The sequence below is a fragment of the Pinus tabuliformis genome, chromosome 1_1 (genome assembly GCF_031772625.1).
Source record: "Pinus tabuliformis cultivar Carrire ecotype Pingquan chromosome 1_1, CPIR1, whole genome shotgun sequence".
NCBI lineage: Eukaryota > Viridiplantae > Streptophyta > Pinopsida > Pinales > Pinaceae > Pinus > Pinus tabuliformis.
The window spans coordinates 394,075,336-394,101,074 of NC_142297.1; the positions used below are offsets into that span (position 1 = coordinate 394,075,336).

The 25,739-nt window shown below is 36.8% G+C and overlaps 1 protein-coding gene, 1 long non-coding RNA gene and 1 pseudogene across 3 annotated transcripts; all 3 read left to right on the top strand.

Moving 5' to 3' along the window:
• The window catches only part of LOC149213286 (uncharacterized), a 58,286-nt pseudogene extending 48,475 nt beyond the window's left edge, over positions 1-9,811 (top strand).
• Positions 9,812-12,284: 2,473 nt separating this feature from the next.
• Positions 12,285-12,905, top strand: LOC149213287 (F-box/kelch-repeat protein At5g15710-like). The gene has a single exon (XM_089388960.1). It carries the CDS (start codon positions 12,285-12,287, stop codon positions 12,903-12,905), a length of 621 nt encoding a protein of 206 aa, XP_089245086.1.
• A 1,701-nt stretch (positions 12,906-14,606) lies between these two features.
• LOC149213288 (uncharacterized) lies at positions 14,607-15,621 on the top strand. 2 transcript variants are annotated; one of them, XR_016250322.1, is made up of 4 exons: positions 14,607-14,875; positions 14,982-15,151; positions 15,300-15,344; positions 15,426-15,621. It is a non-coding gene; the product is annotated as an uncharacterized LOC149213288 (long non-coding RNA). The 2 variants fall into 2 exon arrangements; XR_016250321.1 differs by having other exon boundaries at positions 14,607-14,852.
• The last annotated feature ends 10,118 nt before the right edge of the window (positions 15,622-25,739 follow it).

Here is a 25,739-nt window from a genome sequence, read left to right on the forward strand (position 1 = left end):
CAATATAGGGTTTGAAAATTCATTACATTATTCACTATAAACACAATACTCATACTCATAATTTCATAAAAGGGACATGTTCTTCATTTGAAATGAACGAGGAAGGTGCTGAGACACTTCCTATAAAAATATGCTCTCTAAGCTAACTATTTTTAAACATCATACACCATGTTTTATTTTATTAAAGTCTTCCAACAAGTTTCAAATTATAGGGACAAATATATCTCAACCATCAATTTTTATTATATATATCTAATTTTTACTATTTAATATAAAACCTCAAATTATGTTATATATTTTGATCTTAGTTGACCCTAGGGTTTCCTAACCATATGTATTAATTATATATCTCTCCTATACTCTTCAGATTTTTTCCATGTCTTGGTAATGGGCTTGGATAGTGGCTCTGAAACGTCTATATTAAATCTCATATCTATGAATCTTCCTATATCTTTTTTTTCCTGAAGCAAGAGTCATGCCTTCTATTTCATTATATCTAAAAATGGATTACATAAAATACAATAGTCCCAAAGGACCTGTGGGGCAAAGAAAAAACTATCCACTTAAAACCGAGGGCACCAAGCTAAAGGCTTAAACACCGAGCGAAGGTCCCTCAACAAACAACAATACCCACAAAATACAGACACAGCCGAGACCATTCGATCTCCCCTCAGAGATTTGACGGACGAGGCTCAAATCGGTCCAAAAACAAGCTGACACTTTAAATTAAGAAACAGACCCGATGAGGAAATAGGGACCAAGATAAAAGGATTTTGGGTCTAAAAGGGGGGATAACCCTCGAGCAGGTAGAGTGCGCGAAATCCACTGATTCCCACCATGAAGCGAAACAAGCCCCAAAGATATTCCTCACCTGGACCTGCATTTTTTTTCTTATCCATCGAACCTCCTTGCTAGATCCAACGGCGGAGGATAATATCGCAATACCTAGTAGCACGATGATTAACCACGCAATAAACAACCTGGACCCACCAACATGCTCGCTTATTCCTGACCGTAAATCCGTCTTGCGTGATCTGACGGCTGAGGAGCATATCGCACGAGCCTAAAGCATTGAGGATTACCACGCGATGAGGGTGGTATTCCTTCCTTGGTCACATGTTGCTTGGTGAGTGGAATCACTCCCAACTCAGAAAAACCACTTCCAACTTGAAGGGCATGTGATGGACCATAAACCACCCCGAGAGCAATATTTACACCACAGAAAGGAAAACAAGGGTTTTAAGTCTACTGGGAAAGCCTGGACTCCGGCCCCACGCATCATCTCATCTCCGCGGGAAAATCCATCTGTTCGACCGACCATCCAGAAAGCAGTGTCTGCCAAGCAACTTCCACCTGAAACTTCTATGTTTGTGCTTAGGAGGGTTGAGGAGGCTGACAATGACCTGCATCCCAAGAAATTCCTCACTGCAGAAAAATCACTTTACAATGAATCCAAATCAACTGGACCCTGCCTCCGTGGCTTTCTTTCGAAACACCATTCTATCCTCATTCGCCTAGTCATGACATTGTGCCTTTAATCTATTTTGAGGCATCTCTTGCCAACTTAGTGTGACCCTGCTTTTGTTATAGAGCACCCCTTGATTGGCCAGAATGTCCACCAATTTATTTGTTTTCCTTCGCACATGGTTAAAAATCACTGTACGTAAGCACTGGAGGTGAAGTTGAATCCGTTGAAAGACCTGGAGCAGACTCCAGTGTTTTGAGACTTTTTCCGGCTCCGTGCCACAACTAATTCTCTTGACTGAGTTAATGATTAACTCAGAATCAACTTCGACTATTACATTCTAGAGATTATCCTGCTTCAGGAATTCTAAACTTTTCTCTAGAGCCATTAATTCTGCCATATTGTTAGTGGCTCTTCCCAAATGGCAATGTAAAATGAAAAGGATACAACCGTTTTCATCCCTTAACACCCCTCCAAAGCCAACAATACCCAGGTTACCTTTGGAAGCCCCATCAATGTTGTATTTCAAAGAACCCTGAGGTGCAGGATGCCAGTAATCCTGCTTAGTATCCATTTTCAGTGCGTTCCTATCCAAGCCCTGTGGTATAAGCCCCTGCATACCCAACTTAAGAAGTATCTGCATTTCATCTTCTGAAGGTGGATTCTTAGTGGAAGTTCGCACTATGGTACTTATCGTCTCCTTAATTTGTCTTAAGATTTGCTCAAAAAGGCGTTGGGAGGAAATTAAGAAGATGACCTCATGGGAATTAAGAAGATGACCTCCCTCATCCTTGATCGAACAGATCCTATTATGAGATTTGTTCTTTATGGTTGATCTGTGGAAAAATCTAGTGTTTCGCTCCCCTTCTTTTAGCCATTGAACTCTATATTTTTGTCTCCAAAATATTTCCTTTTGTTTACATAAATTCTCCCAGTCTTGATGGTGTTTGGTGACTTGATCATTTCTGACTTTATCAAAGCCATCCATGATAAGGGCTTGATTGAGTTCGTGCATTTTATCTTCAACAGCTTTTTTTGCTTCAAAAATGTTGCCAAATTCATTCTTGTTCCAATCTTTAAGTCTAAGCTTGATGTGCTTTAGTCTTTTGTGTAGAAGAAACATTCTTGTATCCTGAATATGCAGATCTTTTGTCCACCATTTTGTAATGTTGCTAATGAAATCTGGGTGGGTGAGCCAGATATTCTCAAATCTAAAAGGTCTGTTCTTGGGGGTACCAATGCCCTAAATCTCAAGTTGAACAAGCCAATGGTCCAAGCCTCCAAAGGGGAGGATTCTCGCTATCATTTCCTTGTCGGTGAGTGAAAGGTCCTCTGAGATTATGAATCTGTCTAACTTTGAGGCTAATTGAGACTCTCCTCCTCTTTTATTGTTCCCAGTAAAGAGACCATTACTCATGTCAGTGTCAACTAGCTTCATATTATCTATAAAAGTTTGAAATGCTAAAGCGTCTTTGCTTAGAGTTCTGGTTCCCCCTTTTTTCTTCGAAAGTGATTTGATCATGTTGAAGTCACCACCCATGATCCATGGTACTCCTACATGTCTATCTCTTAGATCCATAAGAGAATCTAGAAACCTAAGTTTATCATCCATTCTTTGAGGGCCATAAACATTCGTGACCAGATAAGTCTCCCTATCTCCCACAGGCTGAATAACCACTGATAAATAATTCGTAGATGCCTCAGCATCTATTATGCCAATCCTTTGGGGGTTCCAAAGAATGAGTATGCCTCCTACTGTGTTATCTTCTTTGACTTCTAGAAACTCAAATCTATTGAGCCATTTACTGTGAATTTCTTTTATTTTTTGAATGGAACATTTAGTTTCCTGGATAAAGATCATATCCAGAGCTTCTTGTTTCATTCTATTACTAAGTATTCCAAGATATTCCAAGATGTGAACTTCATTATTAAAGATTTGTAAAAGAGTAGCTGGTTAGGTCTTTCATCTTACTTGAATCTATCATTGGCTTTCCACATTCCATTAGTAACTCGTTCTTCTTTTTCACACCTCTTTTCTTTCTTGGGCTTCTAGGTGCTAATCCAGGTGTGGTTTTCATAGTTTTTACACCTTCGTTGTCCTTCCTTTCATTGTTTCTTTGCCTTTCTAGCCCTTTAGCTTGAGTTTTCCATAGGAACAACTACTATACTCTGTTGAACTCTTCTTGAGGTAATGAGTCTACCCCTCCTATGGTCCCCTGTTTGAAGAATCCTTCCAGATCTAGGTGTTCTCTATCAAGAATCTCATGCAGTTCATGATCCTCCATTTCCATCTCACTCTGGGTCATTTCTTGGTCCATCTCTAGTTCTACATCGCTCAACATAGTCTCTTTCTGTTTGTTAATATCCTATGTTTGTTCACTGTCTTCTTCTTTCTCCTTCTTCACTGGGCTGACTTCCCTTACCTGATCTACTTTTGTTATCTCTTCTTCTTCTTCGAGTACTTGGAACCTCTTCAGACTAGCCTATTTCCCTTCTGTTTGATGTTGCTTTGGCCCCCTCTTTCCCCCTTTTCCTCTATGTCTCACTTTGTGAAAGCCTTCAGTATCTTTCATTGTGGTAGCTTTACTTTTGTTCTCTATTTTACTGAGAGGGCAGTCTCTAAATAGGTGCCCATGCTCATGGCACCTACGACATCTGAAAGGCATATGTTCATAATCTACTGTTTGCACCCATTCTTCATCAAATACTTCCAAGATGACCTCATCCGATAGAGCTCCAAAGAGATCCATCTCCACACATATTCGTGCGAAGGAAGTGTATTTTCCCCTTATGGTGGCCTCAGAAGCTTTGACAAAATGCCCTAATTTATTTCCTATGACAGATAATGATTTTGTTTGCCAGTAATCAAGAGGTAGGGAGTAGAGTCTTACCTAGACCGGGACCGAAGTGAAAGTTTCTCGCTCTAGGACAAAATTCATCCTCCACGGCTGCATGTAGAGGCCTACTGCTACATAGAAGTAGGGCCCTCCTTCAAACACCCTATCTTTATCCTCAATATTTGTAAAGACCACAGTGAAGAAACCCTTTGACCCAAGATGTAGGTCTATGCTTCCTTTTGGTTTCTAGTGGTATTTAATCCATGTCTGTAATGCCTTTTCAGTGGGCCATAATCCCATGAATTTACAAATGATAGCAAATTGTCTACATGTGGTCCCCGTGTGCCTGCAGAGCAGGATCATTTAAAACTACTCTTGGTGTGACCTTAGGTTTGGGTTTACATGGCCCCTTGTGTGCTTTGTTTTTCGCTCCCTGTTCCTTGTCTTCTTCCTCATTTTCTTTATTGCTATTATTCTCCCTTGACTTGTTTAAGTCTTGCTCCTCTTCTGTGTTCCTTTTCCCTTCACCCGAAGGACCTCTGAAAATCTCTATTGGTTTCTTACCTCAGCTAGCCACTGCCTGCCTGTAGGAGGGTGTGGAGCTCCCTCCTTTTTGTCCTTCCATGGAGTTCAACACTTGTAGAAGCCTGAAAACCCTATCTCTTCGTCCTGCTCAACCGACTGTCATGTTAGGATCTTACACCCCCATATGAATCTTCCTATATCTATTAACAACTTGAATTAGAGAAAAATGAATACTTCAATTTCAGCCCAATATGGAAGGGGTATCGATTATGAGGTTTGTTGACTTGAAAATCTAAGAATATTAATTAAAAGAAGAGTGGTTGATCTAGAATTCCTAAAAACTTGTAGGGACAAACAAATCTCTACCATCTATTTTTATTATTTATCTCAAAGGCTTATTATTTAATATACAACCTTAATATATATAAAACATTTTGACCCTACTCGGCCCTAGGGATTCCTAACCATAAGTACCCACTATATATCTCTCCTTCGCTCTTCACATTTTTTCCATGTCTTGATAGTGGATCTAGATAGTGGACCTAGAAAGTTGATATATTAAAACTCATACTTGTGAAGCTTCCTTTATCTATTAACAACTCCAATAACAAAAAAATGAACACTGCAAGTTTCACATTTTCGATGCTTCTTCTAGATAGTTTCCTTGATTCATATTAGTTGTCTAAAGAGATTGTCTAAAAGAGAAAATAATAGCATAGTTTTGATTTTCTAGCTTCCCCTCACCAAGAATAGTATTACAATACAACTTGATTTGGTATATTATCTCATCTTTCTGAATGGTCACAAGAATTTCCTCATCCTGAGTCAAAAGAGGAATCTTCAAATGGAGACCGAGATCATTAATTCACTTTGATAAGGTGTTACCTATCGAGTAAAAACCAACATGTACATCTTGAACTTGCTATAGAATAGAGAAACAAGAACTAAATACAGGGATACATATCAAATTTTCCTAGCATCATTATCTGTTGAACAAGCTAGTTTCTCATTATCTTTATGGTTGATAGTTGGATCTTCATCATCTCCATTTTTAGATGTTCTTGGAATGTATAATCAATATTACAAAATTCATTTTTTCTCATTTTTGGAGAGTTAGAAGGCGTAGGCTATACCCTTGAAAAAGTTTTGGAATAATAACACAACCTTTGAAATTAATATCAACAATGTTGAATAGATTGAACACCAATTGTGGGAATCCTCTAAGGGAAGAAAGAACGTCAAAGGACCCAAAATCACTCATCTAGGTTGTAGGATTAGGTTTTGATTCCTCGACTTGATTGTAGAATGGTTATGTTTTTTGATCTTCTATTTATAGTTTATTTTGTACAAGGACACCTAGGTCAATGTTTAAGTTCTAGTATGGTAACATTTGCCTCTTTCAACTCATAGTTGTCACGTTGAGATGAAAAATTTTAATTTTAGGAAAAACATGTTGGAGATGATGATCTCATCTATCATTCATATTTGGAAGACTTATATATTATATTTCTTAGGTTGAGAGTTGTAGGAAAACTTATATATTCTCTCTTATGTTAAGAGTTGTAGGAAATCATATATCTTTCTTATGTTTAAAGATGTAAGAGGAGAAACACTCCATTAAAAAGATATGATCTGACTTTTAAAATGACATGTTATTTAAAGAATATTTGAGAAAATTATAAAATTTTGTAAAGTAAAAGGAAAAAAAATTAACTAAAGAAAATTATTATTTATATTATATATAATCACTTAAATAATAATAACAATAATTAAAATAATACACATAATATATTTAGCTTATAAAAATTATCTAATTATTTATTGGAAAAATCTTACTATAAATTTAATTATTTAAATATAATTCAAACACTTTAAAATGTCTCCTTGTATTAAATATTACATCACTACACCTCGCTCTAGATCCATAGAAACACTATTGAATTGAGTGAAGTGGGACGAGAATACCACTAACTCCTCCAAAAGGTAAAGGACTGCACCAATATAGAGAAGGCCAAGGTGACATGGAAGTAAAATACATAGAATGAGTTGAGTGAAGTGAGACTAGAATACCACTAACTCCTCCCAAAGGTAAAGGACTTACTCGCACTTTTAAAATGGGTTGGGGACAATAGTCTACAAAGGCTAGGAAAATCATTTGATAGGAATAATTCGCGTTCCTTTGAGTGTGTCTCATGGAAAATTCCCTTTTCTTAGAGTGAGTACATACTTACAGTGAGTTTACCATTGAAATATATAAATATGTACAGTCAGTTTACCAATTATATATATATATATATATATATATATATATATATATATATATATATATATAAAACAAAAAATTATTGTTTCCAAAAAATTATTATTTCCTCGATAATATTATATTTTTTAAATGCCCAATTATTTTCATTTATCTATAATATTATATTTTTCTATATAAAATCGTCGTACTTTTTATTCATAATATAATATAAGCTCTGAACCGACGTGCCATATTTTGTTTCAATGAGACTCAATCTTCATAGTTTTGCTATATATAGTCCTTTCGAGCAGGGATCAAAATTGAACACGTCAGAGCCCTTCAAAGGGTCTCTGGCAAGTCAGAGAAGTAAGAAGAAAATTTTAGCAGTCAAAAAAAATTTAAAAATTGATTTTTTTCATTTAAAAAAAAATTGGAATAATATCTTAAAATTTTTTAAGAAGTGCTGTCAAATTGTCATTTTTTTTTTAAATTTCATTTTTCCTGAAATTAGAATTTTAGAAATGAAAAAATTAGAATTTTAGGAATGTTGAATTTGTAAATTTCTTTTCATGTTAAAACTTAAGTCCCATTTTAGAAACTCCCATTTGAAAAACAACAGTTTCCTTTTGAGTTGTTTTTTCTAATTGTGCATATGATGCAAGTTCTTATTACGCCGTAAGGCGTTTCCCTCTGAAATCAACTCCCCTCTCTGCTTACCTGTCATCGTGTAAGCCACACGATTATATGTTAGACGATTGCAACAATTTCAGCCGTTGATCGTTGATTCAAAAGGGTTGCCCAAACGGTTTGGGCGTTTCATTTGGCAGATCGAATAGTTTCATCAGGGCAGCTGAACCGGGCTCTCTAGTGCTACATGCGTCCCACTAACCCTGTTGGCGGGCTTTTCTTGTACTGTCTGTGGGTGGAGTTGATTGATCCCAAGGCTGTACTGAGCAGGCAGCACATTCTCACAAATCCCACATTCTCACAAATCCCGGTGTTCTCAAATCCATCGTTGAGAAAGCGGACATGAGAGAAAGTGATACCGTCCTAGAAATCGGCCCGGGTACTGGAAATCTAACCCTAGAGTTGCTGCAGGCCGCCCACAGAGTCATCGCAGTCGAGATCGATCCCCGGATGATCGAAGTAGTTCACAAACGCATAAAGGGGACCGAAATGGCTCAGAGATTGGAGGTGAGTTCCAATTTCCTTTGCATCTTGTTTTTACATTCATTCACCTTATTTACCTCATTAACAATATGTCAATTCCACATGGATTGTGACTCTTCATGCCCACCCCAAGTTTCAAATCCTCAGAGACATGTTTTCCCTTCATGAGCTGTTGCTTCTATGCACCTGTGTAAGCAGCAGCTCAGGCTCCAGCTCCATGTGGATGGGGCAAGGTGTAGGTCTTCTGCCACAATCACTGAGACATATGTTTTCGAATATCTATTGTCAGCCTGCTATAGTTCGTTGTGATATTCACATAATGGAAATGGGCATGCTTTCTGCATGACCTGACTTCAGTTCATCGTGATAATCCCATAATGGAGAAGGGTGCGCTTGCTGCATTTGTAAACTGGAAACATCAACCAAAAAAAAATCCTACATTGACAACAATACTGAAGAAGGTTTATTTGTGAAATACCACATACATTAAAACTTTTTCAAATCTTTGCCAATCTGAAAACTGGGTTTAGGGTGAATTTCTCATGCCTATGCGATGAAAACTGGCTATGGGGTGAAGTCCTCATGCTTATGTGATAGCAGCCTTCTTTTCTTCAGTTACTACCTTTCTCCAATCTAATGATGCTTAGAAGTACCTGTGTGCTTTGGGAAGCCATAATCTTGTAACGTACTGCACTTTCTGTCTGGCAATGAAAAATGCCAATTTTGGCAATAAAAAACTTCTTCTTTTTGCAAATTTGATGTTGCAGATGGATTCCCTACCCCCTTATGTCCAATTGGGCACCTCAGTATTAAATTTATGCAATTCAAACCTGTAATTCCAAGATTCTGGCAAAATTTCTGCCAGATTTACAAGGAAAATGCACTGGAAAGAGATTTTGTTTACTGCAAGGTTAGCCTAAGCTATGTGCTTTGCAGGTTCCCTTGTGATGTCTTCGTAATTGTCTCTTGCAATTCCTTTTTTGTTCCTTGTGATTGTTGTCTTTGGTGATACCTTATTAATTTTTGGGGTTACGATAAATCAAAGTTGCTCTTCTCTAATATGACTATCTCCTTTTTCTTTTCTGTTATGAACAGTTGGTGCGAGGGGACATACTACGAACAGACTTTCCAACTTTTGACATATGTGTAGCCAATATACCTTACCAGATATCATCTCCGCTCATCTTCAAGCTTTTTTCCACCATGCCCAAGTTTCGAAGTGCCACCCTCATGCTTCAGAAGGAATTTGGCCACTGCCTCGTGGCAAAGCCTGGTGATTCCCTTTTCAATCGCCTGGCTGTCAATGTGGATCTTCTGGCCAGTACCAAGCGCCTTATGGATGTGAGCAAGAGGCATTTTACGCCATGCCCTAAAGTGGATTCCTCTGTTGTGAGAATCGAACCAAGGGCATGGCCTCCTCCAGTCGACTTGAGTGAATGGAATAGATTCACTCTGATGTGTTTCACCAGAAAGAATAAGACTCTCAGTGCAATCTTCCTGTTCATCAATTTTAATCTTGAAGGCATATATCCCTGCTATTGTTTATTTGCTCCCCAAGATTATCTTCTTTAAAGGCATTTAGAGCATGGATGGCAACAATTTCTCAACACATAGTATAGGTACATTTGCATTGTATGAGCAAATGGAGGAATTTTTCCTTTTTAGTTAAAAGGACGAATCATCTTCGGTTTTTCTTTGCAAGCAATACTTTAAGCAGACAGGCGTTTCAATATGAATTAGTTATGTTTTTTCGATCTCTTCATATTTATTTTCTTCAACATGTTTGAAACCTTTTCTTCTAGGAACTATTGTTTTTGCAAATATTTTACCTTGAATCAATTCGTCTCAGCATGCATTCAAGTTAGTTAGAATGGAATCACATAGGTTTCAACATTTTAGCCTAGTCGGTTGTCTCATTAGTCAGGACTTATGAGATGTATGTTAAAAGACTGAAACCTGCTTATGTTAAGGTGAATTTGTGCTGAAAACAGTTTTCAATACTCACGGATCAGACCTTGATCCGAAGAAACTTGTGGGTTAATGGAAACTCATGATCACAGATATAACTGAAAAGGGGAAAAGGAAACCCTCCTATTGAACGATTTCCTCTGCGAAGTTTTTCTCAAGCTCTTGTCAAATACAAGGGAAACTCTTACATTCCAGCTTAACAGAGTTCTTCGCAGAACTGAGGTTTTAAACATTTTGTTCGTAACTGACAGGAAAAATATCTTGAAGATGGATCACTTTCAGCTACATAATTTTTTTAGTGTCTTGTACTCTAAAGTTGGAGTACGAGGGAAAATATTCCTTGCTCATTAAATAAAGCCTCATCTGTGACTCCTTCGGTAACAACCACTCTTTAGAAGGTATGCCCCGATATAAATACCAACATTTTGAAAGAGAGTCTAAAATCCTGAAAGGCTCTAAAGGGTCATAGTGTACAACGGTGACTTCCCCACAAAGATTAGTCTTGCACATTACACAAGACTTGATCGAAGGATTTTCTGCGTAATGAAAAAGGTAATATGGGAGATTCCAATCACGTTCCAAGGCATTTTTTAAAATGTGGATGTGACAAAAGGTTGTTGTGGAACGTGCTGTTTGTATATTTTAACACACTAACACTTTACAACAATGAACTAACAATATTCATGATGAAAATAGCAATAGGGAAGATTTATCTGCATAATGAAAAAGACAATATGGGAGATTCCAATCATGTTCCAAGGCATTTTTTAAAATGTGGACGTGACAAAAGGTTGTTGTGGAAGGTGTTGTTTGTATATGGGAAATTTCTTGATCATTGTGTATAATCCTAATGTTGATAGATATGTCTACTAAGTGGTTCCAGTTAATGGGGCATTGATTTGAGTGGTCAATATATTTTTATTATTTATCAAAGTAATCTTGTGTCGTATTTGTGTTCTTCAATTTATGCCTTACGACGTTTCCTTTGCAACATCTGATGCAAATGCTAGTTAATTATTATGTCACAATTACCTTTTGATACCATTACATTTGGCAGTTGTTCCCATTTCAAAAACAACAGTTTCTTTTCGAGTTGTTTTTTTTAATTGTGCATATGATAGAAGTTCTTATTAATTATTATGTCACAACTACCCCTTGATACCATTACATTTGGTAGTTTCAATTGAGAGCAACTAGATGTCAATATGGGCCATGTATTAGGTCTGTAATTTCATTGGGTTGTGCTTGAAGGTTGCCTAAAGCAAGGTTTGATGACGATTTAAGTTGGAGAGGAGCATAGATTCATCATTCAGCAAACGACTTTCAAGCAAGGTTTAAGCACGATTTATGCTTGTAGAGGAGCGCATTCAACAAGCTTCCTAACATACTGGATTTGATTTGTTTTCGGATTCCCAATTCCTGGTATGTTTTCATATTAAAAAAGGAGATACCAAAAACATATACACATTTGTACATTCGTTTGTTGAATCCTAAACCTGTTTAGAATTTTACTAAATTTTTTCGTTCATGCAATAAACTTAAATTTGATTGAGCTACTTGTATATTGGCTTGAACGTTTTGGTCACAAAAATTTCCTACAAAATTAATCCTTATCTAAACTGGAGCAGGAATATAGGTCTCCTTTTTATCCATTAATGGTAAATGCATTCGATATATTAGTTGTGGCTCATATCAGACCTGCCTTATATACAACATCCATGGGGTTGTTGTTCCACCATTTTCCTGTGGCTCATATCAGACCTGACTTATATACAACATCCATGGGGTTGTTGTTCCACCATTTTCGTGTGAAAAAATAAAAAGAAATTTGAAAATAATTTATTGTTGTCAATTGAATTGCTCTTTTTTTTTATGCTTTTCATTATAGAAGTGCGACCTGAATATGTGCCCTTCTAAATGAAATTAAGACCTGCCCTTCAAATTTGATCACTGCTTTCGAGTCATATTTCATACACTAACTATTCTTCGACTCTGTATGTGTTCTTTGATAGTGTATTCTTCGACTCTGTATGTGTTCTTTGACTTTGTATTTGTATTGATCGCTTGAGTTATAAATATGGAAATGGAAAAGGCGGCTTCATGGTGGAAAGAATTGCCATTTGACTTTCAAGCAGAGATATGTGCGCGGATGCCGGTGGAATTCGTATATACTTATCGCATGATTTGCAAGCAATGGAATGACTTTCTTTCTTCAAACTACTTCCTAACCAGGTGGGCTGAGGCATCTCTCAACGACAATCAGACTCGGCTGCTTGTGTGCGATTTCAGTATGAAAACCCCATGTATGGCTTTCTGTTTCTACACAAGGACCTGGATTAACTCCTGTCTTGACCTTTCATTCCTTGAGGACCGGGACTGGCCAGATATCAATTATTTCAAAGAATCTATGGGAGGTCTTATCTTGGTTGGAAATATGGGACAAGACTCTAGCAGACTCATCAATCCTTATACACGAACCTTCGTTGAAATTCCGGCTGCACAGGGAAGTCCCTACTCAGATTGCATTGTCGTGGATGAGAAATATAATGACACTACATACAGAATTGCAGCTATTGTCGAGGATGAAATTGATGATGAAATTGAGGATGAAATTGGACAACAGTCGGTGCAAATTTACGAACCGTCCCAAAAAAGATGGAAAATAGCGGGATACCTTCCGCGGAATGTAAGGATGTAAAGATCCGCTAAGCTTTTTTACTGCGACGGAACATTCTACACGCACTGTTTGGGGGAAGATGCGGGGCGAGATGTGGATGGTATCGGGTGTTTCACCATTCCCTTAGAGGAAGGAAGCGGTTCTGCTCTAACGCCCAACCCCATTCCCATGCATTTTGCACCATTCCCTCGGAAATTGAGGAAGGGCGGTGGACATTGGCAGATGATCACTTGCCTTTCACGTCTCCTTGTCATCTCTGCCAACTGGATCGTTTCCGTTCGACAAGCTGGTGGACAAAGGAAGCGCAAGCACGTGGATGTGATTAGTGTGTGGGAATTTAAGTTTAAGAGTGAGGAGGACCACCCAGTGGCGTGGGAATGGGTGAAGATTGCACAGATGCCGTCTTCCTTTCGGGAGGAATGGATGGTAAGAATGAAACAACATTGTTATTGCAGAGGAGTTGGATATCACCTTTGTTTCTCATATTCAGATTGGGATTGCAGAGGAGTTGGACATCACATTTGTTTCGCATATTTACTCTTTGGAGGTCGTATACTCAGTAAAGTATATGATATTTTTGCTTACAATTTAATTGATAACACATGGAGTTGGCTTCCCAGCTGTCCCTTAAGTCGTCGCTGCTGCGTTGGATGTAATCACTATGAGGCCCCCGAATACGGAGCTATAAACGTTGAACCAAACTTACTTATCAAAGTCCAATGAAACAATTTCAGTATAAAATAAAATGTCCTTAATATTTAGAATATTGACGTTTAAAATTTGTCTTATGAATTTAATGATTAACGGTTATATATATATATATAAATAAAATAACGGTTTTTTTTCAAAATATATATATATATATATATATATATATAAAATAATTAATAAAACTAAATTATAAAGGGATAATCAAATCCTTTCCATTAACTTGTTTTATGAAATGGGCATAAAATTAAATTTTGTATTTATATTGTTAAAATTAAAAATAGATGAATCTACCCAGTATTGTGTTAATTGAGTTTAGACTTCTGTAATCAATATTAATTATAACTATTTCTTTTGAGTTAATGAAATTGTAAGGTTGTTGGGTAGGTACATATGGGTATGACTGTAACTTCATAGGTTTTTCCTTTTGTATTAAGGGCCCACCATTCCAGTGAAGAAATTATATCCTATTTTCCATTAGATATTTTGTTTCAGTTAATTTTAGTTTGATGAGATCTCATTGATATAAGAATAGTTCAAGTGTGTGAAAATATTTATTCCACTGAACTCCGATAAAGTTTGAACTTCAACCCTAATGCAAACAAAATCCCACATAGACTAAGTAATCTATGCCTCTTGAATATATATGTAATTCATGTGTGACAATATTTCTTCCACTGAATTATAAATGATCCAGGTGGATGTTGGTGGCCACCTGCCTATCCCACTTGCATCCCCATAATCTGTCTCTTTCAATTTTTCATTTTCCTTAATTACGCCGTAAGGCGTTTCCCTTTGAAATAGACTCCCTCTCCATACCACTTGTCTCATTGTGCATCGTTGATCTTACATGTTAGACGATTAAAACAAATTCTACCGTTCGATCCTGTTAGGTTTGTAACTACCCAAACATGAGTATTTATTGTTCAAAACATTACCGCTACGAGGCTCCATGCCACTGGTAGTTCAAAACATTACCGCTACGAGGCTCCATGCCACTGGTAGGTTTATGTGGCAGTTAGGTCTCGCTTGGTTTTTCTGACAGCTAGGTCTTGCTACTCCGCGCCGTGTCACTGTGTGCGGTTGTGCATCATCCAATCGTTTTGTTAGACCATCCGATTGGATTATTATATCAATCGCCTTGTGACATATCTGTATTCTTCCGTTCGTATGTTTTAATAAGTGAAGGGTTTGCACAACATTCAAAGTTGCAGCCATAGTTTCAAAAAGGATTCTGGAGGAGCTCCAGGATTTGTAGTGGTGTCCCCAAACATCTTGTAGTGGTATCCCCAAACATCTTGCAACGCAGTTATTTTTACACCCATTTCAGATTTTCCCCTTAAATTGATTCTTGGGTTTTCAAGCGAATGTTTGTTTTGTTTTATGCAGCTTTCTGGCGCAAAGAATATGTAACTGTTCCATCTTTTTGTATGTATGATGTTCTAGCTTTTTGTATGTGGGTTGCGTTTTTTTACATGTGACTTCACGTGGCTTGTAAGCACATTTCTTGTGAACGATTGAGATTTCAATGTTCAATCAGATGGTAGGAGTTCATTAGGGTAAGTCAAAACCCTGCTACCCAATTTAGATTTAGATTTTTGTTAATTTGTTTTGCTGGCTTGGCTGGAAGGCCTCTGTGCAACAACACACATTATTTCGAATTCTTAACCAGCGTCATTATGCTCACGGTGATTTATTTTCCTCCAGCGTAGTAGTATATGGAGATTCGGATGGACGCTAACTCCGAATGAGGTAAACACCCGTATAGTATTTTCTTTTTGTTTTTTCATGACATTCGGCTTGACACTTTAATTTTTTGTTCTTGTTTACTAGTATTTATGGAGATTTACCTTAAGCTCAGACTTTTCGTAGTGGTTAACCGTCTTGATGTGGCGGCGTTAGGGGAAGCCCTGTCCGTCGGGACTTGAGAGGAATGGAATTCTTATTCCACGGAGGCTAATCTTCAGGTCACAATTTGTTAGGATTGATTCTTTTGAATTCGATATCAATTGCATTGCTTTCATTACAATTACTGACTTAATTTGTATATTTAGACTCTATTGATCTGCAGTGTATTGGGTTTTTCTTCTTCTTAATTTTAATTAAATTCGTGGCAACGACAACTCTAGTGCTTTCACTATCCCATTTAACAATTTCATCCTGTTATGCTAAGATATTCTCTTAATATCTCCAGATTAGCCAAGAGGGAGTGACATGCAGGTTTTACTTAGGTATACCGTTCTGGTGAAACTCTTTGATTTTGTTCTTATACAAATTCTTTTCAGGTCACAATTTGTTAGGATTGATTCCTTTGAATTCGATATCAATTGCATTGCTTTCATTACAATTATTGACTTAATTTATATATTTGTGCCATCTAAGTCGAATTTACACTCTATTGATCTGCAGTGTATTGGGTTTTTATTCTTCTTAATTTTAATTAAATTCGTGGCAACGACAACTCTAGCGCTTTCACTATCACATTTAACAATTTCATTCTGTTATGCTAAAATATTCTCTTAATATCACCCGATTAGCCAAGGAGTGACATGCAGGCTTTACTTATGTATACCTTTCTGGTGAAACCCTGTTTTTGTTCCTATACACATTCTTTTCATGTTGCCATATATCAATTCTCAGTGGCTTCTTTTTTGACTATAGGTATATCTCTTACCTAAATGTCTACTAATCCATATAATAACTGAGAAGAAGAGGAACCATAAATCTTACGCCTTAAAATATTTGATGTTTTGGGTTCAACATTACTTATATTTTGCTAATTGTCTTTGTTTGTTCATAATTCCTGCAACGTGAACAAAGAAATTCTCAGACTACTTGATAACAGATACCATAACCTCGCGTGGATTTGTTTCTTGTTTATTCCAATCGTTTGGCAGTATAGTTATCAGATGGATGTTTCCAGAAGTTCGAAAAGTTCTCAGTGGAGTGAAAGGTCAAGTTCTTCCCACTATTTAAAACATAATGCTTTTTCCGTGGATTTGATTATCCAGGTGCGTAATCTTAGTCTTTACGGTTCTTATAAAATTCAATTTTATTTGTAATACTAATTGACGGAGCATAGTTTCCCATTTAAATCCTTATCATTATACTTAAAAGAGAGAAAATATACTGCAGGTATTCATCAATGTAGTGATTCATTCTGGGTATTATATGGGACACGCCCTTTTCGAGAACAAATAAAAGCGATGTATAAATTGATGGATATGGTGGCGACATATCAGATTAAGCTATATTGTCTGCAGAAGCCTGGCGTGGGATTTTATAGAGTACATATCCATGAAACGAAAAAGGATGGAAGGCCAAGAAGGATACATCATGGACAACAGTGCCTCAACCGATCACCATATTTATTAATTATTTTACAACAGCCACGTTACCTCAACGACCATTTTTGCTTTAATTACGCCGTAAGGCGTTTCCCTTTGACCCTTTGAAATAGACTCCCTCTCCATACCACTTGTCTCATTGTGCATCGTCGATCTTACATGTTAGACGATTAAAACAAATTCTACCGTTCGATCCTGTTAGGTTTGTAACTAACCAAACATGAATATTTATTGTTCAAAACATTACCGCTACGAGGCTCCATGCCACTGGTAGGTTTATGTGGCAGCTAGGTCTCGCTTGGTTTTTCTGACAGCTAGGTCTTGCTACTCCGCGCCGTGTCACTGTGTGCGGTTGTGCATTATCCAATCGTTTTGTTAGACCATCAGATTGGATTATTATATCAATCGCCTTGTGACATATCTGTATTCTTCCGTTCGTATGTTTTAATAAGTGAAGGGTTTGCACAACATTCAAAGTTGCAGCCATAGTTTCAAAAAGGATTCTGGAGGAGCTCCAGGATTTTTAGTGGTATCCCCAAACATCTTGCAACGCAGTTATTTTTTTTTACATCCATTTCAGATTTTCCCCTTAAATTGATTCTTGGGTTTTCAAGCGAATGTTTGTTTTGTTTTTTGCAGCTTTCTGGCGCAAAGAATATGTAACTGTTCCATCTTTTTGTATGTATGATGTTCTAGCTTTTTGTATGTGGGTTGCGTTTTTTTAAGGGTTCGAAAGTTACCTGCATATGTATGTTGGATGCTTCCTCCCTATTTAACCAGAGTTTCAATTGGAATCGCTCCACAATATCGAGAAAGGGCATTCCAATGGGTGATTTGTCTGGGTAATGTCTGAATTGCAACTATTATAGTTTGCCTTTTCCCTATTTTAGTTTACTCAATATGCATGGAATGGTTTTGGTTTTTTTCCATGGTGTGTGTTTCTTAATTTCATTGCTCGCTTTTTTTGGTAGGATTAAGTTTTATTTGTGGGGATTTCAATTTATAGGCTTTATTGTGCTTCTTTCTTTTTTATGGGTGTCAAAAAAGTTAAGTTTTATTTGTGGGGATTTCAATTTATAGGCTTTATTGTGCTTCTTTCTTTTTTATGGGTGTCAAAAAAGATTCTGAAGGAGCTCACGGATTCGCAGAGGGATCCCCTAACATCTTGCAGCGTTGGTATTTTTATACCCATTTCAGATTTGCCCTTTAAAATGATTCCTAGATTTTCAAGCAAATGTGTGTTTTGTTCCGTAAGTGTTCCAACTTTTTGTATGTATGTTGTTCTAGCTTTGCTGCAGAAAGTGCGGTTGGATAGACTACTTTCATAATGGTTGGATAAACTACTTTCATAATTACGTGTATGATGTCTTTTTATTTGTATTTAAACAGACTTCGGTTTTTGCTGGTTGTGTTGCCCACTTCTAACCATGAAATTCCCAGTGCCATATTATTTTCTGTGTGACAATATATGTCACCATAATAATCCATGTAGTGCAATTCTTGCTGAAGAGGTGAATGTAGGATCGATCTTGAGACCTTCTGACCACCAACCCTTCTGGTTGTCTCCGGCTGGGTTCCTACCCATGCTCAACGCTCATTTGCGCGTTCCCTTCAGCCTGCAAGTTGACCCTTCCCACCCTGGAACTTACAACAGGAAAACTGGGGCATAGAGGGTTCTGACAGTAGGCACTTTTCTTTTATCTTTAATTTTTGCATAATTTTCTCTTTGCTCTTAATTTTTTATTTGCAATAAAAATTTTGCATAATTTTCTCTTTGCTCTTAATTTTCTATTTGCAGTGATTAAATAAATATGTATTTGAGCCATGGATAGCTGATGGAGTTATTTTTCATCGAGAACTCACTATCGGTGGACCAAGAAAAGATTGCATGTCTCAACTGATTTTATTTTTTATTATACACAATCAACTTAAACTATTCATAGAAATAATTAGTATAGTTCTTGCCATAAGGAATATCACAGATAAAAAATGAAGTCACTGCACACAACTCAAATGTAAGTTGGATTTACAGAAAAACTGGAGTAATTCTAAAATTGGTAAAATATATGTTTCTGTATTCACGCATATTAATTTTTATTAAGTTTGTAATACAAAATTGGTAAAATATATTTTTTTGTTCATGCATATTAACTTTTATTAAATATTTAGTACAATGCCGGGTGGATAAATTTATCACTATTTTTGTTTTTTACAGTAATATGTGAATACAATTGCATTATTCATGTCATAATTTTTACATTTAAAATATTTATACGTGCCAAAACAGCTTCCACCGAAATGGATTCCCAGAACATAACCAATTTTCCAAATCTTCAAGTGCCTGGCCGCATCTTGTAATGACTTCTTCTGCATTATTCATGTCATAATTTTTACATTTAAAATATTTATACTTGCCAGAATAGCTTCCACCGAAATGGATTCCCAGAACATAACCAATCTTCCAAATCTTTAAGTGCCTGGGCGCATCCTGTAATGACTTCTTCCTTAGAGCAGAGATACCCTTCTTCAAAACCGAGATGCAATCCTCCTGGAGCAATAAAAAATAAGTGCCCCTGTACACATCAATAGAGCCATAGCTTCCCCTCTTAACACAAGGGAATCCCTTCAAACAATTTTCAGAAGCCTCATCATATGTTTGTAAACCTGTAATTTCAGGTAACAACGACATTTTATTCCATGGAAGATTAACGTTCGTTAAGGAAATTGCATTTCCCACCTAAGCGGTGAGCAAACCCAGAAGGAACTGGCAGTGGCAATCAATGTTTTCTCCACTCTTTCTTTGAAACACGATGTCATTCAACAACGACAAAACATCATAAACTGTTTCAGGACAGTATTCTGCAAGGCGTATTACGAATTTCTTGAGCATCTTTTCTGCTAAAGCTGAGTTGAATATATCTACAATATACTCTTCCAAAGACCAATGCAAGAGAGAAGTACCACTGAAAATCCTATAGAATTTCTTCAACCTTGCAGTATATAATTCTGCCTCGTTGCCATGCGAGATAATGTTAACTAACTCTAATACAGAGTATACAAGTTTAAAACACGACTTCTGTAAATTTAATACCTGCAGAAATCCAGCTGTGGAATGTCTTCTTGGTGAGTTATGATTATTCGTTATGATAATTCAGTTAGCCTATGAGCTAGAAATATTGAAATTTTCTCCAGTCTATTGGCTAAAATCTTTCTCTTGCAAGTTGATTGCATACTGGGTGACAATCCAAGGGCCACAAGTTACATGGTGGAATATGGACCAAAGTATCCTTGTCAGTTCCACCACAGGGCTTCCTCCATTGCATCACAAAGAGGATTCAACCTTTCTTAGTTGCAAAGGAGGATATTCGATATGGTTTGATTGCTGGTGGAATGACCCTAATGTTTTATTTGGTATTTTTGTTGCAGGACTTGATAACAATGATAACTTCGTAGATGCAAGAGACAACTATAAGCGGACAAAACCTACAAACTACAACAGTAGGCCTATGGTGGGATTTTTGGCCAGACTTTAGGGAGGGAAATGCTGGAAATGGCCTATGGTGGGATTTTTGGCCAGACTTTATAGGGGAATTGCTGGAAATGACCACAGTCTTCCAAGTAGCCTTCTCTTATAGGATGCAATCAATTTGGTTTTAGTTCAACTTAAACTATTCATCGAAATAATTAGTATAGTTCTTGCCATAACTAATATCACAGATAAAAAATGAAGTCACTGCACACAACTCAAATGTAAGTTGGATTTACAGAAAAACTGGAGTAATTCTAAAATTGGTAAAATATATGTTTCTGTATTCACGCATATTAATTTTTATTAAGTTTGTAATACAAAATTGGTAAAATATATTTTTTTGTTCATGCATATTAACTTTTATTAAATATTTAGTACAATGCCGGGTGGATAAATTTATCACTATTTTTTTTTTTTACAGTAATATGTGAATACAATTGCATTATTCATGTCATAATTTTTACATTTAAAATATTTATACTTGCCAAAACAGCTTCCACCGAAATGGATTCCGAGAACATAACCAATTTTCCAAATCTTCAAGTGACTGGGCGCATCCTGTAATGACTTCTTCTACATTATTCATGTCATAATTTTTACATTTAAAATATTTATACTTGCCAGAACAGCTTCCACCGAAATGGATTCCCAGAACATAACCAATTTTCCAAATCTTCAAGTGCCTGGGCGCATCCTGTAATGACTTCTTCCTTAGAGCAGAGATACCCTTCTTCAAACCCCAGATGCAATCCTCCTGGAGCAATAAAAAATAAGTGCCCCTGTACACATCAATAGAGCCATAGCTTCCCCTCTTAACACAAGGGAATCCCTCAAACAATTTTCCGAAGCCTCATCATATGTTTGTAAACCTGTAATTTCAGGTAACAACGACATTTTATTCCATGGAAGATTAACGTTCGTTAAGGAAATTGCATTTCCCACCTAAGCGGTGAGCAAACCCAGAAGGAACTGGCAGTGGCAATCAATGTTTTCTCCACTCTTTCTTTGAAACACGATGTCATTCAACAACGACAAAACATCATAAACTGTTTCAGGACAGTATTCTGCAAGGCATATTACGAATTTCTTGAGCATCTTTTCTGCTAAAGCTGAGTTGAATATATCTACAATATACTCTTCCAAAGACCAATGCAAGAGAGAAGTACCACTGAAAATCCTATAGAATTTCTTCAACCTTGCAGTATATAATTCTGCCTCGTTGCCATGCGAGATAATGTTAACTAACTCTAATACAGAGTATACAAGTTTAAAACACGACTTCTGTAAATTTAATACCTGCAGAAATCCAGCTGGGCATTTTCTAATGTCTCGCAGAACATTGCTTTTGGTGGGTGGAATGTCTTCTTGGTGAGTTATGATTATTCGTTATGATAATTCAGTTAGCCTATGAGCTAGAAATATTGAAATTTTTCTCTTGCAAGTTGATTGCATACTGGGTGACAATCCAAGGGCCACAAGTTACATGGTGGAATATGGACCAAAGTATCCTCGTCAGTTCCACCACAGGGCTTCCTCCATTGCATCACAAAGAGGATTCAACCTTTCTTAGTTGCAAAGGAGGATATTCGATATGGTTTAATTGCTGGTGGAATGACCCTAATGTTTTATTTGGTATTGTTGTTGCAGGACCTGATAACAATGATAACTTCGTAGATGCAAGAGACAACTATAAGAGGACAAAACCTACAAACTACAACAGTAGGCCTATGGTGGGATTTTTGGCCAGACTTTAGGAGGGAAATGCTGGAAATGGCCTATGGTGGGATTTTTGGCCAGACTTTATAGGGGAATTGCTGGAAATGACCACAGTCTTCCAAGTAGCCTTCTCTTATAGGATGCAATCAATTTGGTTTTAGTTCAACTTAAACTATTCATCGAAATAATTAGTATAGTTCTTGCCATAACTAATATCACAGATAAAAAATGAAGTCACTGCACACAACTCAAATGTAAGTTGGATTTACAGAAAAACTGGAGTAATTCTAAAATTGGTAAAATATATGTTTCTGTATTCACGCATATTAATTTTTATTAAGTTTGTAATACAAAATTGGTAAAATATATTTTTTTGTTCATGCATATTAACTTTTATTAAATATTTAGTACAATGCCGGGTGGATAAATTTATCACTAATTTTTTTTTTTACAGTAATATGTGAATACAATTGCATTATTCATGTCATAATTTTTACATTTAAAATATTTATACTTGCCAGAACAGCTTCCACCGAAATGGATTCCCAGAACATAACCAATTTTCCAAATCTTCAAGTGCCTGGGCGCATCCTGTAATGACTTCTTCCTTAGAGCAGAGATACCCTTCTTCAAACCCCAGATGCAATCCTCCTGGAGCAATAAAAAATAAGTGCCCCTGTACACATCAATAGAGCCATAGCTTCCCCTCTTAACACAAGGGAATCCCTTCAAACAATTTTCCGAAGCCTCATCATATGTTTGTAAACCTGTAATTTCAGGTAACAACGACATTTTATTCCATGGAAGATTAACGTTCGTTAAGGAAATTGCATTTCCCACCTAAGCGGTGAGCAAACCCAGAAGGAACTGGCAGTGGCAATCAATGTTTTCTCCACTCTTTCTTTGAAACACGATGTCATTCAACAACGACAAAACATCATAAACTGTTTCAGGACAGTATTCTGCAAAGCGTATTACGAATTTCTTGAGCATCTTTTCTGCTAAAGCTGAGTTGAATATATCTACAATATACTCTTCCAAAGACCAATGCAAGAGAGAAGTACCACTGAAAATCCTATAGAATTTCTTCAACCTTGGAGTATATAATTCTGCCTCGTTGCCATGCGAGATAATGTTAACTAACTCTAATACAGAGTATACAAGTTTAAAACACGACTTCTGTAAATTTAATACCTGCAGAAATCCAGCTGGGCATTTTCTAATGTCTCGCAGAACATTGCTTTTGGTGGGTGGAATGTCTTCTTGGTGAGTTATGATTATTCGTTATGATAATTCAGTTAGCCTATGAGCTAGAAATATTGAAATTTTTCTCTTGCAAGTTGATTGCATACTGGGTGACAATCCAAGGGCCACAAGTTACATGGTGGAATATGGACCAAAGTATCCTCGTCAGTTCCACCACAGGGCTTCCTCCATTGCATCACAAAGAGGATTCAACCTTTCTTAGTTGCAAAGGAGGATATTCGATATGGTTTGATTGCTGGTGGAATGACCCTAATGTTTTATTTGGTATTGTTGTTGCAGGACCTGATAACAATGATAACTTCGTAGATGCAAGAGACAACTATAAGCGGACAAAACCTACAAACTACAACAGTAGGCCTATGGTGGGATTTTTGGCCAGACTTTAGGGAGGGAAATGCTGGAAATGGCCTATGGTGGGATTTTTGGCCAGACTTTATAGGGGAATTGCTGGAAATGACCACAGTCTTCCAAGTAGCCTTCTCTTATAGGATGCAATCAATTTGGTTTTAGTTCAACTTAAACTATTCATCGAAATAATTAGTATAGTTCTTGCCATAACTAATATCACAGATAAAAAATGAAGTCACTGCACACAACTCAAATGTAAGTTGGATTTACAGAAAAACTGGAGTAATTCTAAAATTGGTAAAATATATGTTTCTGTATTCACGCATATTAATTTTTATTAAGTTTGTAATACAAAATTGGTAAAATATATTTTTTTGTTCATGCATATTAACTTTTATTAAATATTTAGTACAATGCCGGGTGGATAAATTTATCACTAATTTTTTTTTTTACAGTAATATGTGAATACAATTGCATTATTCATGTCATAATTTTTACATTTAAAATATTTATACTTGCCAAAACAGCTTCCACCGAAATGGATTCCGAGAACATAACCAATTTTCCAAATCTTCAAGTGATTGGGCGCATCCTGTAATGACTTCTTCTGCATTATTCATGTCATAATTTTTACATTTAAAATATTTATACTTGCCAGAACAGCTTCCACCGAAATGGATTCCCAGAACATAACCAATTTTCCAAATCTTCAAGTGCCTGGGCGCATCCTGTAATGACTTCTTCCTTAGAGCAGAGATACCCTTCTTCAAACCCCAGATGCAATCCTCCTGGAGCAATAAAAAATAAGTGCCCCTGTACACATCAATAGAGCCATAGCTTCCCCTCTTAACACAAGGGAATCCCTTCAAACAATTTTCCGAAGCCTCATCATATGTTTGTAAACCTGTAATTTCAGGTAACAACGACATTTTATTCCATGGAAGATTAACGTTCGTTAAGGAAATTGCATTTCCCACCTAAGCGGTGAGCAAACCCAGAAGGAACTGGCAGTGGCAATCAATGTTTTCTCCACTCTTTCTTTGAAACACGATGTCATTCAACAACGACAAAACATCATAAACTGTTTCAGGACAGTATTCTGCAAGGCGTATTACGAATTTCTTGAGCATCTTTTCTGCTAAAGCTGAGTTGAATATATCTACAATATACTCTTCCAAAGACCAATGCAAGAGAGAAGTACCACTGAAAATCCTATAGAATTTCTTCAACCTTGCAGTATATAATTCTGCCTCGTTGCCATGCGAGATAATGTTAACTAACTCTAATACAGAGTATACAAGTTTAAAACACGACTTCTGTAAATTTAATACCTGCAGAAATCCAGCTGGGCATTTTCTAATGTCTCGCAGAACATTGCTTTTGGTGGGTGGAATGTCTTCTTGGTGAGTTATGATTATTCGTTATGATAATTCAGTTAGCCTATGAGCTAGAAATATTGAAATTTTTCTCTTGCAAGTTGATTGCATACTGGGTGACAATCCAAGGGCCACAAGTTACATGGTGGAATATGGACCAAAGTATCCTCGTCAGTTCCACCACAGGGCTTCCTCCATTGCATCACAAAGAGGATTCAACCTTTCTTAGTTGCAAAGGAGGATATTCGATATGGTTTGATTGCTGGTGGAATGACCCTAATGTTTTATTTGGTATTGTTGTTGCAGGACCTGATAACAATGATAACTTCGTAGATGCAAGAGACAACTATAAGCGGACAAAACCTACAAACTACAACAGTAGGCCTATGGTGGGATTTTTGGCCAGACTTTAGGGAGGGAAATGCTGGAAATGGCCTATGGTGGGATTTTTGGCCAGACTTTATAGGGGAATTGCTGGAAATGACCACAGTCTTCCAAGTAGCCTTCTCTTATAGGATGCAATCAATTTGGTTTTAGTTCAACTTAAACTATTCATCGAAATAAT